The sequence below is a fragment of the Peromyscus maniculatus genome, chromosome 18 (genome assembly GCF_049852395.1).
Source record: "Peromyscus maniculatus bairdii isolate BWxNUB_F1_BW_parent chromosome 18, HU_Pman_BW_mat_3.1, whole genome shotgun sequence".
Lineage (NCBI taxonomy): Eukaryota > Metazoa > Chordata > Mammalia > Rodentia > Cricetidae > Peromyscus > Peromyscus maniculatus.
Genome location: NC_134869.1, coordinates 50,682,034 through 50,697,694, shown reverse-complemented (window position 1 = coordinate 50,697,694; position 15,661 = coordinate 50,682,034). Strand labels below are relative to the sequence as shown.

The 15,661-nt window shown below is 42.4% G+C and overlaps 1 protein-coding gene across 13 annotated transcripts in view; it reads left to right on the top strand.

Moving 5' to 3' along the window:
- Nucleotides 1-15,661, top strand: part of Grip1 (glutamate receptor interacting protein 1) — a 667,949-nt gene that overhangs the window by 511,788 nt on the left and 140,500 nt on the right. For all 13 annotated transcript variants that reach the window (XM_076554188.1, XM_076554184.1, XM_076554182.1 and 10 more), the window contains 2 exons: nt 585-660; nt 2,731-2,876. In XM_076554188.1, the coding sequence (XP_076410303.1) occupies nt 585-660; nt 2,731-2,876 (222 nt within the window). The remainder of the gene's footprint in view (nt 1-584; nt 661-2,730; nt 2,877-15,661) is intronic.

The following is a 15,661-nucleotide window of genomic DNA, read 5'->3' as shown; positions in this document are numbered from 1 at the left end:
AACATACTACACAGCCCATTGACCAGGCTGACTTCATACTCATGAGGATTCCTCGTGCCTCAGCTTCCCAAGTGCTAGAATCATAAGTGTGTGCCACCACACTTTTCCTTCTTTCTTTAACCACTTGGCCCTTTTCTTGAGTTTTTTCTTCAGTATATGGTTGAAGGCCTTCTTCCTCATCTGTGCTATAGACCATGTTGCTCAGCATGAGGTGTGCACACCTGTGCATTGCTTATGACTGGGAGATGCTCTCATCGGACCAGGAGTTTTAATTAATAATCCCCAGGCCATTCCAGTCGTCAGGTATCTTCTATCATTCTGATTACTGCTTGTATTTATTAAAAGGTGGAGAGGTAGCGACTTCAAAACATTCTGCCTAAAATGAATAAGCGCTTTAAAGGTTTTACATGCCGGAAGGCAAGTTGCACCTTCTCCTCCGTATATCCACAAATATACTGCTACATCTCCACTGGCACTTTGTAAGGAATTTTTCTTTTCCTTTTCCTTTTTCTTTTTTAAGGCAATAATGAGAGCGTTTTAAAGTTGTCTTCCTCTTTTTTATTATTTTTTATATTTTCTCCCAGGGGGAGCACACGATGACAGAAATAAGTCTCGTCCGGTTGTGATAACCTGTGTCCGTCCCGGAGGGCCTGCTGACAGGTAAACTCCATCTTTCTCTATCATTATCCAAACTAGATTGAAGACAGCCGGGGACTCTGAAGGGGAACATGATTAATTGCAACAGCTCGATGTCGAGTATGTGTGTGGGAATGTGAAAGCGCCAAGAGTTGGAGCTATGAGGAAGTAAGGTTTTGCCTCCAGACTCTTCCTTTCCTGTGCATTCTCTCTGGCCAGTACTTGGTTCTGAGCTCAGCTCCCTCCCTCATAGACGTAGACAACACTGGCAGCCTTTCAGGTTTGTTTGCTTAGCAAAAGGTGTTTTGGGTGGCCTGACTCACTAGAAGCACTCCAAGGCACAGAGTTGGCCTGCATCCTTCTGCACTGCCGTGTTCCCATCTGGGAAGATGGATCAGTGCCGTGACTCTTAGGATCAACAGCATCCCCGTACCATAGCGTCACCTCGTGGTGATGACCCTGTACATCACAGGGGAACGACATTTAGTCAGACGGAAGAAATTTTGTCAATCTAACGATTTCCCTTCCTTGAGAATTTGAGTATGTGAAGAGAAAGTGTTCTTAGATGTTTGCTCATAAGCCTCGCTGGGTCCCAGGTAAACTCACAATCTAGGTGTCTCTGGGGATGCCTCTGTCTGTGTTGTTTTCTGATGGCAAAAGCAAACTCTAGAATAACAGATGAACACAACTCCTTCCACAGATACTGTTAAAGGATGGGAAACAGATACACTAATTGCTTCTGTCTCTCCATTTAGAATCAACATGGATTGTTAAACCTTTTGGGGAGGAAGTCATTATCATAAATACTATTTATGAAGCACTTTCTATATTCCAGAAAGTATGCTGCCTGTTTGGTGAATATTGTATTATTTTAGTCTTACAATCACCCTGTAAATGAGGCATTTTTTTTTTCATTTTCTCACAGCTGACCAAACAAAGACTTAGGATAGTTAAGACAGACATTAAAACGGACTAGGGTACATGTTCAGGTGTGTTTTCCTCCGGAACTCATGCTGTGAGCTCACTTCTAAGGAAGATGCTATTTCCTATAAAATAAGGAAATGTGGAGATACTGGATTCTCCACTGTGCCAGCATCTAGCATCTGTTTGCCTTTGCAGGGGACCACACTAACTACAAGCCTCAGGGAATTTCACCTTTTCCCTTTCCCATGCTTCCTTTGGGGACTGCTCTTTCCAAAGAAAATAGATGTATACACATTTCTCATCCATCTTAACAGTTAGGGTTAACAGGAATGTCAGGAGCAAATTACAAATTATCGTCAAGTAAAGTTAGAATGCAAAGAAACATGGCACTAAGTACTAAACTTTAGTCATATGCTTAGAATCATCTAACTGAAAGATGTTTGTGTTAGAGATCACTTATAGCCTCCCACATTCGTCAGGCTGCTTTTTTGTCTTTCTCGTCTCGCGCCCTTCCCCCAAGAAGAGACAGCCATCAGGGGGCTACTTTGACTCTGTACCCATGGTGCCACTAATGTCCTCTCATCCTCTCCAGGTGCCTTAAAACTCTGAGTTCACAGCAGGGAGAGTGTTCTTTGCCTGCCTCGTCCCAGGCAGGTGAGGCTGGATTGGCATAATGATTGCCAAATGGCTTCCTAACTCAATAGGGACATTTACCGACTAGGAGAATTCCCACCAGCACGCCCTGTCCCACTTGGGTTCACGGCTAATAAATGGGATGAAATTAGAAGGCTTCTCTGTTCAACTTGACTTTGGGGGAAAATGGGTGAATGCTATTTCCTGGGCTCCCGTAAATCAATTTTCGACTTCAAGTGAAAGCCTGCAAGAGGGAAAACGTGCCTTTCTTACTTTCGTTCTCCGAGAGTTAACTGTGGGTGACCAGGTTATTTGCTAATAGGTGGTTATTTTCTCATTACTGGTTTTTCGTATTACAGCAATTTTCTGTCCGGGCTTACCTCTTTTCGCTCTCCCTGTCATTCTCGATGCCTGAAAAGAATGCAAATGGGCTGGATGGCAGAATGCACGTGAAAGCATGAATCTGGCTAAGTGGCTATTAAAACGGAGCCCCATTATGCTCAATTAATCAAGACTGTTCCTTTACTCTCTCCCTAGAGAGGGCACCATCAAACCTGGAGACAGGTTGCTCAGTGTGGACGGAATTCGGCTTCTTGGAACCACCCATGCTGAGGCCATGAGCATTCTTAAGCAGTGTGGACAAGAGGCGACGCTCCTGATAGAATACGATGTCTCCGTGATGGGTATGTGTGAAGCCCCAAGGGTGTGACCTCTTGAGCTCTACTTCGTGCCAGCTGTCCATTCCTAAAAAGCCACCTAGGGTCAGCTGTGACGGTCTGCCCTCTCCTAGTAGCTAGGATTTCATGGGTCCACGTTTACTCCGCGTTCAGGAAGAGGTGACTTCTGCTTTTCAGCTGTGCAGAGTTCTTGTCCACCGTTTAACGTCTCAGTCTCTCAGTGTTTGACCTAGCAATCAGCTCTTCCACACAAATTATACTCTTCTGTATATATATATTTTTTTTAAAAAAAATAGAAGTAAACTATTTTTACCTCCCAGAATCACATAACTTGGAAGTTCTGGCTTTCTGATTTTTTCATGTCACTGCAAGATAGCCCTAGCAGCCAGAAGTCTGGAGAGTAAAATGGCAAAAAGAAGCCAGACGAGTTTCTCCTCAAAAATTCCTAATGATTTTAACTCAGAGCAAATGCTGGTAACTCCATGAATCTCTGTGTGTAGGAATAAGGTCCACTCTCTACGCTTGTAGAGGAGACAAAAATGCCTGAATGAGACAAAGAGAGAACATGTCTCCTGTACAGCTCTTCTTATCCTGATGTACACACACACCCATTTTCTTACAAACAACACAATTTTAATCTTCTTTATGGCTGGATAAAACTCTGTCTCCCTCTCTCTCTCTATCTCTCTCTCAGTCTCTGTCTCTGCGCGCGCGCGCGCGCGTGTGTGTGTGTGTGTGTGTGTGTGTGTGTGTGTGTGTGTGTATTTAAGTGGAAGCAGTTCTACCTAGGGAAAGGAAGAGATGGGCCAGGGGAGGCCTGTGAGGGACTATGGGCTGATTATAGTCAAAGCTCATGACAGATACTTGAATGGCAGTGTCTTTATAAACCCATCACTAGATGCATGGTGAATATAAACCAATAAGTTTTCTATTTCTCCAAGTAGATTATATTTAGCAGACAAAGAAAACAAAAGGCGCTCATCTGTGATAGAATTAGATGTAAGACATTTTCTTTCCTAAAGCATATGAGAATTCCTTCTTCACCCAGCACCCAGTATACCTGTCTAGCTCATCCCATTCATTCCAGAGTTTGCACCCTGGGGTCTCACTGTACATTTAATACACACTTCCCGGATGGATAATTATGAAGCACCTTTTCCCTGGCCACTGGAAGATGACTGTTAACTACTTTTCCCGTACCCATTTCTTAGGAAGTATGTATGCTCATGTACAATTTTGGTACCGATATCTCATCTTAGAATCGATACATTGCTAATGACTTAGATGAAAAGTTTTGGCAGTTTCAGTGACCTGCTTTTAAAAATAAAAGCTTTGAAGATATACATTTTTCTTAGCTGGGGTTTATTCAGACCGTGTTGACATTTTAATGAAATCAGCAGGGTTGAAGGAATGACTCTCAGGAAAAGTAAGGATTCTGTTTTGAACGTTAAATCAGAGATATTTATTATTATCCGAGAAGAGCTATGAGTGAACCACTTTTACCCCAAAGCTGAACACATAGGTCAGAGTAAGAGATGAAACTCCAGCATCTTCCTTAAACCCAGGAGGCTGAGGGAAATGTGAGAAAAATGATCTTGGACAAAATTACAGGAGTTCCGAAGGCAGTTCTCAGGTCAGCCAGTAGCTGACCATCAGCAGAGTAAAGAGACTACAGGAAGTTGAGAGAGGCCATCAGTGATGGACACAGCGAACCAAGGCAGCTTAGAGTCGTGGAGGTAACACTTCTGTGTCTTAGTTAGGGTTTCTATTGCCTTGAAGAGACGCCATGACCATGGAAACTCTTATAAAGGAAAACATCTAGTTGGGGTGGCTTACAGTTTCAGAGGTTCAGTCCATCATCATCATGGTGGGACATGGCAGCATGCAGGCAGACATGGTGCTGGAGAAGGAGCTGAGAGTTCTGCATCTAAATCAGCAGGCAGCAGGTGGGGGCGGGGGGGAGTGAGCCACACTAGGCCTGGCTTGAGCATCTGAGACCTCAAAGCCCACCCCCTAGTGACACACTTCCTCCAACAAGGCCACACCTTCTAATAGTGCCACTTCCTATGGGCCTTTGGAGGCCATTTTCTTTCAAACCACCACAGCCTATATAAAATGAAAAGACTCACACTAATGCACTTGCAAGCTGCTAAAATGGACAAAAGAGTCCATGCTATGTGGTGCTTAACATATCAATGTACTTATTAATAAATGCAAATGCGTATTATTTTAAATATTTACAAGGAAAAAAATCCCTCCATTTTGATGTTGTTGAAATGCATTTTCAAAAGATTAGGAGAAGCCTAGGGGTCCTACTCTTAGAAAAGTAATATCATAACAAGGAAAGCATGAGACTGAAGGAGAAGGAGAAATTTTTCTTTAAAAAGGGCCCTAACACTAACAGAACACAGAGCCTTTGCATGAACTTGGTTTTAATTCTGGCCTCTGTTGACTTTGGACAAATGATTTCACCTCTCCAGGCTAGCTGGTCTAGAAAGTCATGTCTGAAAAAGGGACAGCAAGAGAACAATAGTTCTCCCACATGCTGGTGAATGTAATATCCAAAGTTATTATAACCAAAGTGCTCACCATAACCAAGCTTATTAACTATGAGGAAATGAAAGTTGATTATTTCCATGCTCCACGTCTCAAAAATGAATCCCAGGTCTCCTGTTGCCCTGAATTAAAATACAGCTTTTACTTTAGTTTGTGGAAAATATGTCATCCTTTCTCAAGGGAGTATGTGGAAAATTATACAGTCTGGATTGTTTTATTTTTTAAAAGTTCATACAAGTGCTTATTTTCATATGATTTTGCTCACAATGTTTTCAAAATATATTTCTGAGAATACAAATTAACTTTGACATTAGAATCTTTGGTAGAGTAACACACAGTCATCTTCTAGATATGGTGCTGGGACTGGAGAGGTGACTCAAACATTGAGAGAAACATGAAGGTTCTCAAATATGAGAACCTCAGTTCTGTTCCCATGTTGTATCCCCCCGTCATCTGTGGCTCCAGTTCCAGAGATACAGTACCCTATTCTGACCTCTGGGGGCACTGTACACATATAGTATACTGTGGTGGACCAGCCCCCACACTTACTTACCCCAGGAACTCTTGAGGATTGAGGGATAAGAGACTTAGTTAGAAATAGAGAGGAGAGAAAACCCAGGATGAACTCAGGTGGGCCTGGGTCCTTATCCACCAGCCCAGAACTTTATTCCAAAGGGCTATTTATAACAATGCCAAGGGGTGGAGCAAAAGACCTCCCCCTTGCTAGTTACAGTCACCTGATACCCAGGCCCATGGTCCAATCAACCTCTCATGCACTCCGGCTGGGTACAGCCACTAGGAAACCTAGTGAGTTCCAACAGTATACTTACATGCATGGCAGACAAGACAGTCATACACAAAAAATAAAAAGAAATATTTTTAAAACAAGAATATTGTTCTAAACATCAATCATTAGGTTAGTTTTACAGTCAAAGGGCATCAAGATGTCACCAAATCAAAAAAAAAAAAAAAAATCAAAACCCAGAACCCAGTGAACTGCTTTTCACCTCCTTGTCAACCCGCTCCAGTTTTTCCTGGAGTATATTTGCTTTGCTAGATAAACATCCACTTAAACTACAAAAAAAAGTCACCAAATCTATTCTGATTTGGAACTTGCCTAAGCTATTTTTAAACACTTCATGATTCTCTAATAGTTCCTTACTTTACAACTTAGGAGGGACCGTAGATGGTCATCAGTAAACATGGAACTCTATTTAGCTGGCAAAAAAAACAAAACAAAACAAAAAAAAAAAACGTATGTGTATGATTTAAATGCTTTCTTCCTACACTGTAGTTAATGTCTGCAGCGATCTGGTTGATTTCACATACAACCAACAAATTATTGTAGTTGATAATAAAGACGGAAAGAGTTAACCACAGTGTTCTTCCCAGTTGTTTGGACCCTTCCCATGGCTGTGCCCAGTGTTTACCACCAAGACTCAGGTCAAGCCCACCTTCTCATTGGTCCGATGCATTTAGATGACTCAATCTCTTTCTCATTTTATCCCCCCTCCCCCTTTGAATGAGAAGGGAAGACACTCTGTCTCCTTCTGGATACGTCACAGGAGTGTTCACATTGACATTTGCCTCCGCTATCTATTTGTGTGTCTGTTGTGACACTGGGTTCCACAGACCAGAGGAAGCACTAAGGATAACTTTGTTTACTCCCATCACACCTCCCCGGGAGTCATCAGGTATACATAGAAGGCTCTTGATGATAACTGTAGATTGCACAATACATTTGCTTATAGATTAGCTGTCCTTATGACCAATCATTATTAAGTGGGTGTTTGTAGAATGTACCAAAACATCAATATTTATGCTACATGTTCAAAATGAAGTAATTTTGTGATTTATGATTTTGTCTTACACTGAGGTGTAACATCCTCAAACTTTCAACCTCAGTACTTCTTAAATTACTCATGGTGTTTTTCTGAATCCTGTCAATCTTTAATTCTCCCATTAGATAACATTTTATATGCTCATCTTCAAACTTGTCTTGTGTTCCATTAGACGATGGTAGCATGCAAAACTAAGGATAATGAGGAAATAAATTAGGGTTTCATTCCAAATACCCCAGGACATTACATCTTTGTGCAGTTATGTGGATAGTCCTTACCTACATGCATTCAATCCTGAACAAGTGAAAAGAGCAATTTATGAGCAACTGTTTAAATAGAGATGAATTTAGATGATATAAATCTTTTTTTAAAAAAATGGTGGATTTGTCTTCACAAAACATAGGTTTATTGGCATTGTATTTCCTTTTTTGAAATATCAGAATCGGGATATAAAACCTGCACCTATGAATCCTCAGCTGCAAGTCCTAAGTGTGAATTACCAAGCACTCTTCATGTATCTCCGCTGATGCCTCCCTGGTGTGTCCTCAGTTAACTGAAAACTGAGAACTGCAAGGCTTCCTTCAGTAGTTGCAGCATGCCCCTTGGTGAGCCTGTCCCTGACATGCTTTTCTATTTTCTTAGAAAATACCATAAACAGGAGCCAAGAGTAACAATCCTTCATAACAATCACACATAATTTTTAAATGCCAACAGTCTTTTCTTTAGAATGTTATTACTATGAAATGATAGTTACATGGTCTTATACAATTTTCATCTAGACTTGAGTTCTTTGGCGACGGAGTACAGGGTTTCTCCATGTAACTGCCCTGCTGTCCCAGAACTCACTTTGTAGACTAGTCTGGCCTCAAACTCACAGAGATTCACCTGCCTCTGCCTCCCCAATGCTAGGATTAAAGGCATATGCCACTATGCCCATCTTAAAATAAACTTTTATAAAATTCTATTATTCTCACTACCTCATCCCCTATGATGTGTTCAAACAAGACAGGAATCCTATGTGCAGCCCTCTGCACTGATTTCTTCCACTGCCTCCTTCTTCTACAACTACATAGAGCTTTTCCACTTCTAAGGACTCACTTTATTCCATTAGACCTCCAAGATAATCCTGCCCCCCCCCAAGGTCATCTGTGACATGTGGCATAATGAAATCATGGGAGAGACATAGCACATTCACTAGATCTCAGAACTGGTTGTGGAAATACTTGGTATATGAGTTCATAGACTTTGGCTGCAAAGACTGCCCGCCACAGTTAAGATGATTAAGAACAAACTAGAGAAGAAATACCAACAATAAAACAACCAAAGAGAGGTGAGCAGCGAGAGGCCAGACTAACTCCAGTGCCCAGCAAAGCACCTGGCATGAAGTAAGCTCTCTGCCACATTTATTGAACAAATAAATGAGTCTGTGACTCTGGAAGTTTCCTTTCACCTTCATAGCTTGCTGTTATTGCATATTATATCACGTTTCTGTACATAATTTTAAGCAAACCAATATAGTACCTTGAAACTACATACATAATGTATGAGATTTGTCTAGAATAGGGACCATCAATATTCTTTTATTTCTATGTCATATCTGATTGATGGAAGGTGATCCTCTGAAGCACTGTGTGGAGGCTGACTTTGAGGTTTGAACCAAGAACACTGGACAAGAGCACGGTGAGCTCTTCAGTTGTCTATGTGAGTGTTCTAGGTACAGGGATAACCACGATGTCGGTTACCATCCCGCATCCACTGTATTGGCTACTTGTCTTGTTTCTGTGACAAAACACCCAGCAAAAAGCAACTATAGAAAGGAAGTGTTTATTTTGGCTAACAGGGGGCTGGGTGTAGAAGTCCATCATGGCTAGGAAAGCAAGGGGGCAGGACTCGCTCCTTCCTGAAACAGCTGGAAACAACTGATCACAGTTCTGTGGATCCGGAAGCAGAGGAAAGGGAATGCTTGTCTCCTTGATTTGTCCTAGATCCCAGCCCAAGGAACGGTGCCACCTACATTTAGGGTTAGTCCTAACCCCTCAGTCAGTCTTCTCTAGATTCTCATCACAAGCATTCCTGTTGGGATGCTTCATTAATGCTCCAGACATTTCTTAATCCAATCCAGTCGACAACCAACATTCTGTCCATCATAGTCGTTTAGAGATTCAAGCAATGCTCCTGCTAGTAGACAAAAGACTGGTCCCTGGGCCATAGGTGACTCACTTTAGAGCCCCCCTGCGGGATAAATTCTGAAAATTGAAACACTTTATCATCTTGTTGCTGTGTCTCAGTGGATCTCAACCTTCCTAATGCTGTGACCGTTTAATACAGTTCCTCGCATTGTGGTGACCCCCAACCTTAAATTTATTTTCATTGCTACTTCATAACTGTAATTTTGCTACTGTTATGAATTATATAGTAAATATTTTTGGAGATGGAGGTTTTCCAAAGGGGTCACGACCCATGGGTTGCGAACCACTGGGTGTTTCACTGTTCTTTCTGCACTGCATGCAACAGGATGATCCACATATTTTTTTTTTTTACTCCTCTTAATGAGACAATACACTATTCTAAAGCATAGGTATGCAGCCTGGATGCATTCTGTGGTCTTCACGGTGCTCTTGAAAAGTTGGGATCATTTGATGGCACTGGGAAACAAAGGCTTTTGCTTTGAAGTCAACCTGAATATCTGGCTGGTCTTAATATTTAGTTGCTGGGCTAGCCTTCCTCTGCACAAACACCAGCTTGAATTGAATCGCACACTTCCTTTTTGCATGGAAGGTGTTTTCCATGGCATCTTCAATCCCCTCATATCTGAACCTTGCGGTGAGTCCCATCATACCTGTTCCCTCAGCCACCACGATTGGGATTCCCAGCTCCCAGTCAGTCTGTGGAGTCTTTCAGAAAAGAAGGCCACCACTGCAAGTAGCTTTTCCAAAGAGTGGACATTCTCCTTATGTTTCCAAAAGCAGGTAGGTGAGGGCTTCATGGGAATGTGAGCATTTGGGGCAGAGTGGCAGAAATGAGAACCGGGATGCTCAGCAGAGCTCCCAAGCACTAGTGTGGTACATTCTCCCAGTCCTGTAGGTGAGCCCCCTATTGGCTCCCCATCCTGTTCCCAGCCAGGTACCACTGCTGCCTCATGCGGGTCACATTTCCTTGGGCTTGCAGAGAAATGTGTTTCTCAAAGCCTCATCCATAATGCATGAGTTGTTGGCTTCTGGAACTCTAAAGTAATTTGGTTCGTCCAACTCTATTGTAAAAGGTATACATAAATAGTATTAAATATCTGGGTAATGCTAACAGAAGGTGATGAAACACTAGAGAGTCATTCACTAGTTTCTTCTAGAAGCTGACTATAATAAGTATTAAAGGGATAAACAGGAGTATCGGAATAAATGTACCGAAGATTAATAATTCAGCATCTGAATTTTCCCTTAAGGCACAGGGGCTTATCTTCTAGGCGATGTTCTTTGTGATAGGATCACAAAGATCTCTACATATTTTAAACACTGCTCCACAGTTACATTGGAGGAGACTACACCGTGCCTTTTCAGAGGTCCTTCCAGCTGGACTGAACAACATTTTGGAATTTAGATATCCAAAAACCTGTTACCACTCCTTCCTTTATTGAAAGAAACCGCAAACCCCAACTAAAATGGCTACATGGAAAATATTTGAAAATACCTTTTCCTATTAGCTTAATCTGATGTAAAGTGGTCACCAATAACCTCACTATCTATAAGAAAACTGGCCACTGATTGTTCCTTAGCTCAAACCCAGCAGTGCCACCGACAGTTACAGATTTCCCAGAATGCCTCTTGGCATCCCTTGTCCCCGGAGTCAGCATACTGTCACTGCCTGAAAGAATTTTGATCTTGGCATTCTGAGTCATTTAATAAATTAATCAAAACTTGGTCAAAATTCTTTCATTTCCAGATTGTACACGATGCTTCTAACATTAAATATGCCCTCTCGGGGCCAAATTAGCCCTTTAATTTTAGCATAGTTTAGAAAGATGAAAAGCCGCCAGCTCTGTCAGGGGCAATCTCCCTTTGAGTGATAAGTTTCTCTGAGGCCATGTGTATGTATTAGCTAGTCCAGACTGGCTTTTCCTTTTCAAAAATGAGATTCAGACAAGCTTGGTTATTAATCATAAGGTCAGTCTGGGCCTGTATTTTGCAGTCTGCCTTCAAAGTATCAATCAAGATTATTCCCTTCGTGGTGATAAACTAATTGTATTATCTTTTTTTGTAAAACCAACTCCAAAACATCTTTCACTGGGGCAAAAATATTGGTCTCTATGCTTTCTTCAAACACTATTTCCCACAATGATGAGCTGTCACCTTCAAGGAGCCAAGAGTCCTGTCAGGCATGAACCTCTTCCATGTCTTTTCCAAATACACTGTCTCTCTTTGGCAAACAAATATTTACCTCAGTGTCTACCACAAGTAAAAAGGATTCTATTCTTATTCATTCTTCCATGCTAGTGGCTGTTCAAATATCCCGTTAACACTGTCAACCTTACCACCAAGGAAATAAACTCCCGGGCTGCCCACAGAAGTATTCTACTGCATCCTGGTCTTACATGTAACCAGGCTTTGTCACCACAGGGATAATGGACAGAAGCAGAAACACGTGAATCTGCATGCTTGTGTGTCTTGGGTCCTGCCACCTTGACTAGGGGCAGTGAGGGCATGGAGAAATACTAGACACATGGTCACAGAAAAGTGGGATCAGGTTTTCTGGGCTGTGACTGGAGAAACCACGGCATCCCAAAAAATCAGCATGTTAATTATATACAGGCAGGTGGGGTTATTGCCTCCAGCTGAACAAGGCGGCAGGGTTATTACACACACATAAAGAAGGAGGTGGGGTTTATGGTATACAGCTGAATCAAGGAGACAGGCTTAGCTAATCTTGCTAGAAGCAGTCTCCGTGTGGGAACAGTCATCAGAGGCCATAAAGAGCCAGGGGCAGAAAGCTACAGTGGCCATTTTCACTGTCCACACACACTGTCAACATTCACACTTGGGCTAGGAGGGAAAGCTCTGTCATCCCTCGGAGCCTCACCCAGGGGAGGCTTTGCCTCTCCTGTGGGTCCGAGGCATTGGTTCGTGGCATGACCATACTGATGTCAACAGCGCACATCTCTCAGGACTTCACCCACTCCCCACAACAGGCTCTGAAACTTGTTTGAGGTTGGGAGATGGTCAGAATACTTTTGGTGAGGACTTCCTCAGATACTTTCCAGCGACATGAGGACTGTTCTCAGCTGTGAATTCTCAGAAGCAGGTGGAAGTCATGCTTTTAGTATAAACATGGGAGAAACACCAATATTTATCATCCTCTTTCTGCCTCTTTCAGCATCTATTCTTATTACCTAAAGATGTTGGTGAGTGTAAAGTAGGAGAAGGGAAAAGGTAGAAGAAGACTTTTGTCTGATCTCTATGGAGATCTATGTCTCGAGAAGTCCCTGCTTGACCACTGTGACATCAGGAAAGTCATCTCCAAGGAGCATTGAATAGGACTGGCTGCTTGTAGACCACCTCTCCTACAGAACTGCTTTATTTGAAAACAAGGGTGATACCAAAAAGAACACTTCAAAATCGTCCGTCTACCTCACCACCTTGATAGCAATCCCCATAATTCCCACAATCCTCTTGCCCTAAACATCTGTCCATTTGCTGTAAAATAAAAACCAAATGCAGACACTGGCCCAACCTGGCTCCTCTCCAGGCTTCTCTCTGTCAGGCTTCTGTTGCCTGAGACACTTCCTGATTCCTGGCCCAGGTTTTAGCTTGTGTGCTGTCTTAGGGCTCTCCTCTGACCTGGGGTCACTATAATATAGTCATCCAATGGAGTCACACTTGACTCTTAACTCTGCAGCATACTCATGTGTGACCTCCCTAAGTCTCATTTTCTCTCAACCTTGCAAGGAACTTTGTCATGGTTGCTGTGGTTACTAAATTTGTTTAATACACTAAAAATACCCAGCACTCATAGACATAGAAGAAACCCATTTTTGGCTCAGAATGGTATATTTAGGCAATTTAAAGCATTATTTACATAAAGACCAAATATGATTAGTTTGTTCTAAGTATTGCTTCACCCACAGTATGGAGCCGTCACCATGTTACTGCAGATGATGCGTGTTGACATTCATGGAGTTAACAAGCTGGATTTATATAACTCAGCCACTTAAACAATAAAGGGGAGACATCAAAACAAAACAAAAAAAAGAAACCCATTTTTTAATGTTTTTGTGAGTGCCAGTGTTAGGTAAGCTTCCTCACTTTGCTACCATTGTATTTCCAGTGTATTCTTATTTCTTGGAGGTAGACTTTGTAAACCTAATTGGAAGTAGTCCATCTATCCCTATAACTCCTCTAATGTGTTTTAAATATATACATTCTATACTCTTCACCCTTTGGGGCATAGTAGTCTTACAATTGTGTACAGTGCTCTCCTCCTACGGGATTATGAACCCCTAGGACAGGGGTGGATCCATGCCCATACTGTCCTCTGGGGGGCCCTCCCATACACAGATATTCTGGTTTTTGGTTGGTTAAATCAATAAATGAGAATGATTCATATTGAGCCTATATTTTTCCTCACACTCAATAATTTTCAAAATAGTTTCCCATATAGTCCTAGTATCCCCTGCACTTTTACAAGTTTTATTCTGCTTTACCCTTGTAATAGCCTGGTAAGGTATCAGATACTCCTTCTTTATTGTGAATGGCTAAGAGCACCTTATTGACCACCAGAGTCTGGCACATTCTGATTAATGGGGGAGTCCATGTGCTTTCTACAGGAACAGGGGGGTTCACACAAGGCTAGTGAGTCCATTTGCAAAAATGAACGAACACTTATTTCTACACAAGCATAAAAGACTTTATAGGCTTCAGGGTCACCAGACATTTGATGTCCAATGCTAAAACGTGCAGATCTAGAAGACGGTGTAAGAACCTTAAACAATCTTTGGGAACGTTTTGCTCTTTCTCAGTGAACATCTCATGAATATTCCCCTTAAACATTCCCTAATGCTGTATTTTCTTTTTTTTAATGCCAATATTTTTAAGATTTTATTGTTAATTATGTGTGTGCCAGTGCATCCATGTGTGGGTATGGGCACTTGAGTGCAGAAGATGCCCTCGGAGGCCAGAAGTGGGCTTCGGATCCCCTGGAGCTGGAGTCATAAGCAGTTGTAAGCTACCTGACACAGGTGTTGGGAACCGAACTCCATCTCCAAGAGCAGTACATGCTCCACAGCCCCTTAAGGCCACCATTTTAAAATAAACATGTGTGTAGAATTATACATGTTTACACACCTGTTTTTCACGGAGCTCTTGTGGGCGTAGACTGGAAACCCTCTGAGTCATCTCTTCCCTGTCATCCCCAACTTCTCATCCACATCCGTCGGGGTTGTTAGCTGAGATAAACAAGGATGTTGAGGCTAGAGTTGCTGTTCTTATGAACTGAGTGAAATGAGAAAGGAGTGGTTAAGCTAGTTTTAAAAAGAGAGATGCTAGGAACTCTTGGCCCAGGTGACACGGTTTACAGGTGCTAAAGTCAGAACCCGGCTCTTTCTCTGGTACAATGTTGCTGTTAGCAGATTGCAAGACTATAGCTTCCATTTACAGACGATCTCTAATGCTCGGGTTACTTTATAAAAACTATCTCATTGCATTTTTACTTAAAGAGATGAGCCCGAGTGTCCCCATTTGAGACACTTGGCCAAGAAGAAGGCAAGAAATTCAGAATCCAAACGTTCCTGCACCTGTGTCCAGAACTTTCTCTCACAAAGCAGTTTAATCAGCCGGAGCCATTTCAGTGCCTGCCACGTTTGTGAGATGATTCTGAAGATCTCGGTGTTTAGAACAGCGCTCTTCCCTGGAATCTATTCTCCTTTCATCTTTCCCCGGTCCTCAGAAGTGCCTCCATGGAGCAGTCTCCAGATGAAAAGCCCGGGCACACTAAGCTTCCTTTTTCTCACTCACTCGGAGCTTTCCACGGGTCCTCACTCCTGTCTGGTCACGGTTTTTGCTTCATCCACACCCGCTCACTCCCAGACTCCGTCTCCATCAGAAGTGCCATCCTCTCTACCTTGTGTCTACTCCATCCCTCAAGCCACGTCCACTCAAATGCTCGTTCCTGAATAACTCTACGGAGCATAAACCCTGTCTCCCCCTCCAGGGCCGTCCCTAACCCCATGCCTTGCCTACAAGTCCAAGAAGAGACTGTCCCTGGAACTGACATCCCATCTCCCCCCCTCCAGTCTTCAAATTACTCTATTCCTTTGACTGTCAGAACTTTCTTTAAGTCTTCATAACACCAAATATTCTCCTCCTGTGAAATTATTCTCTAACTCCTATGTACGTAGGAATACATATT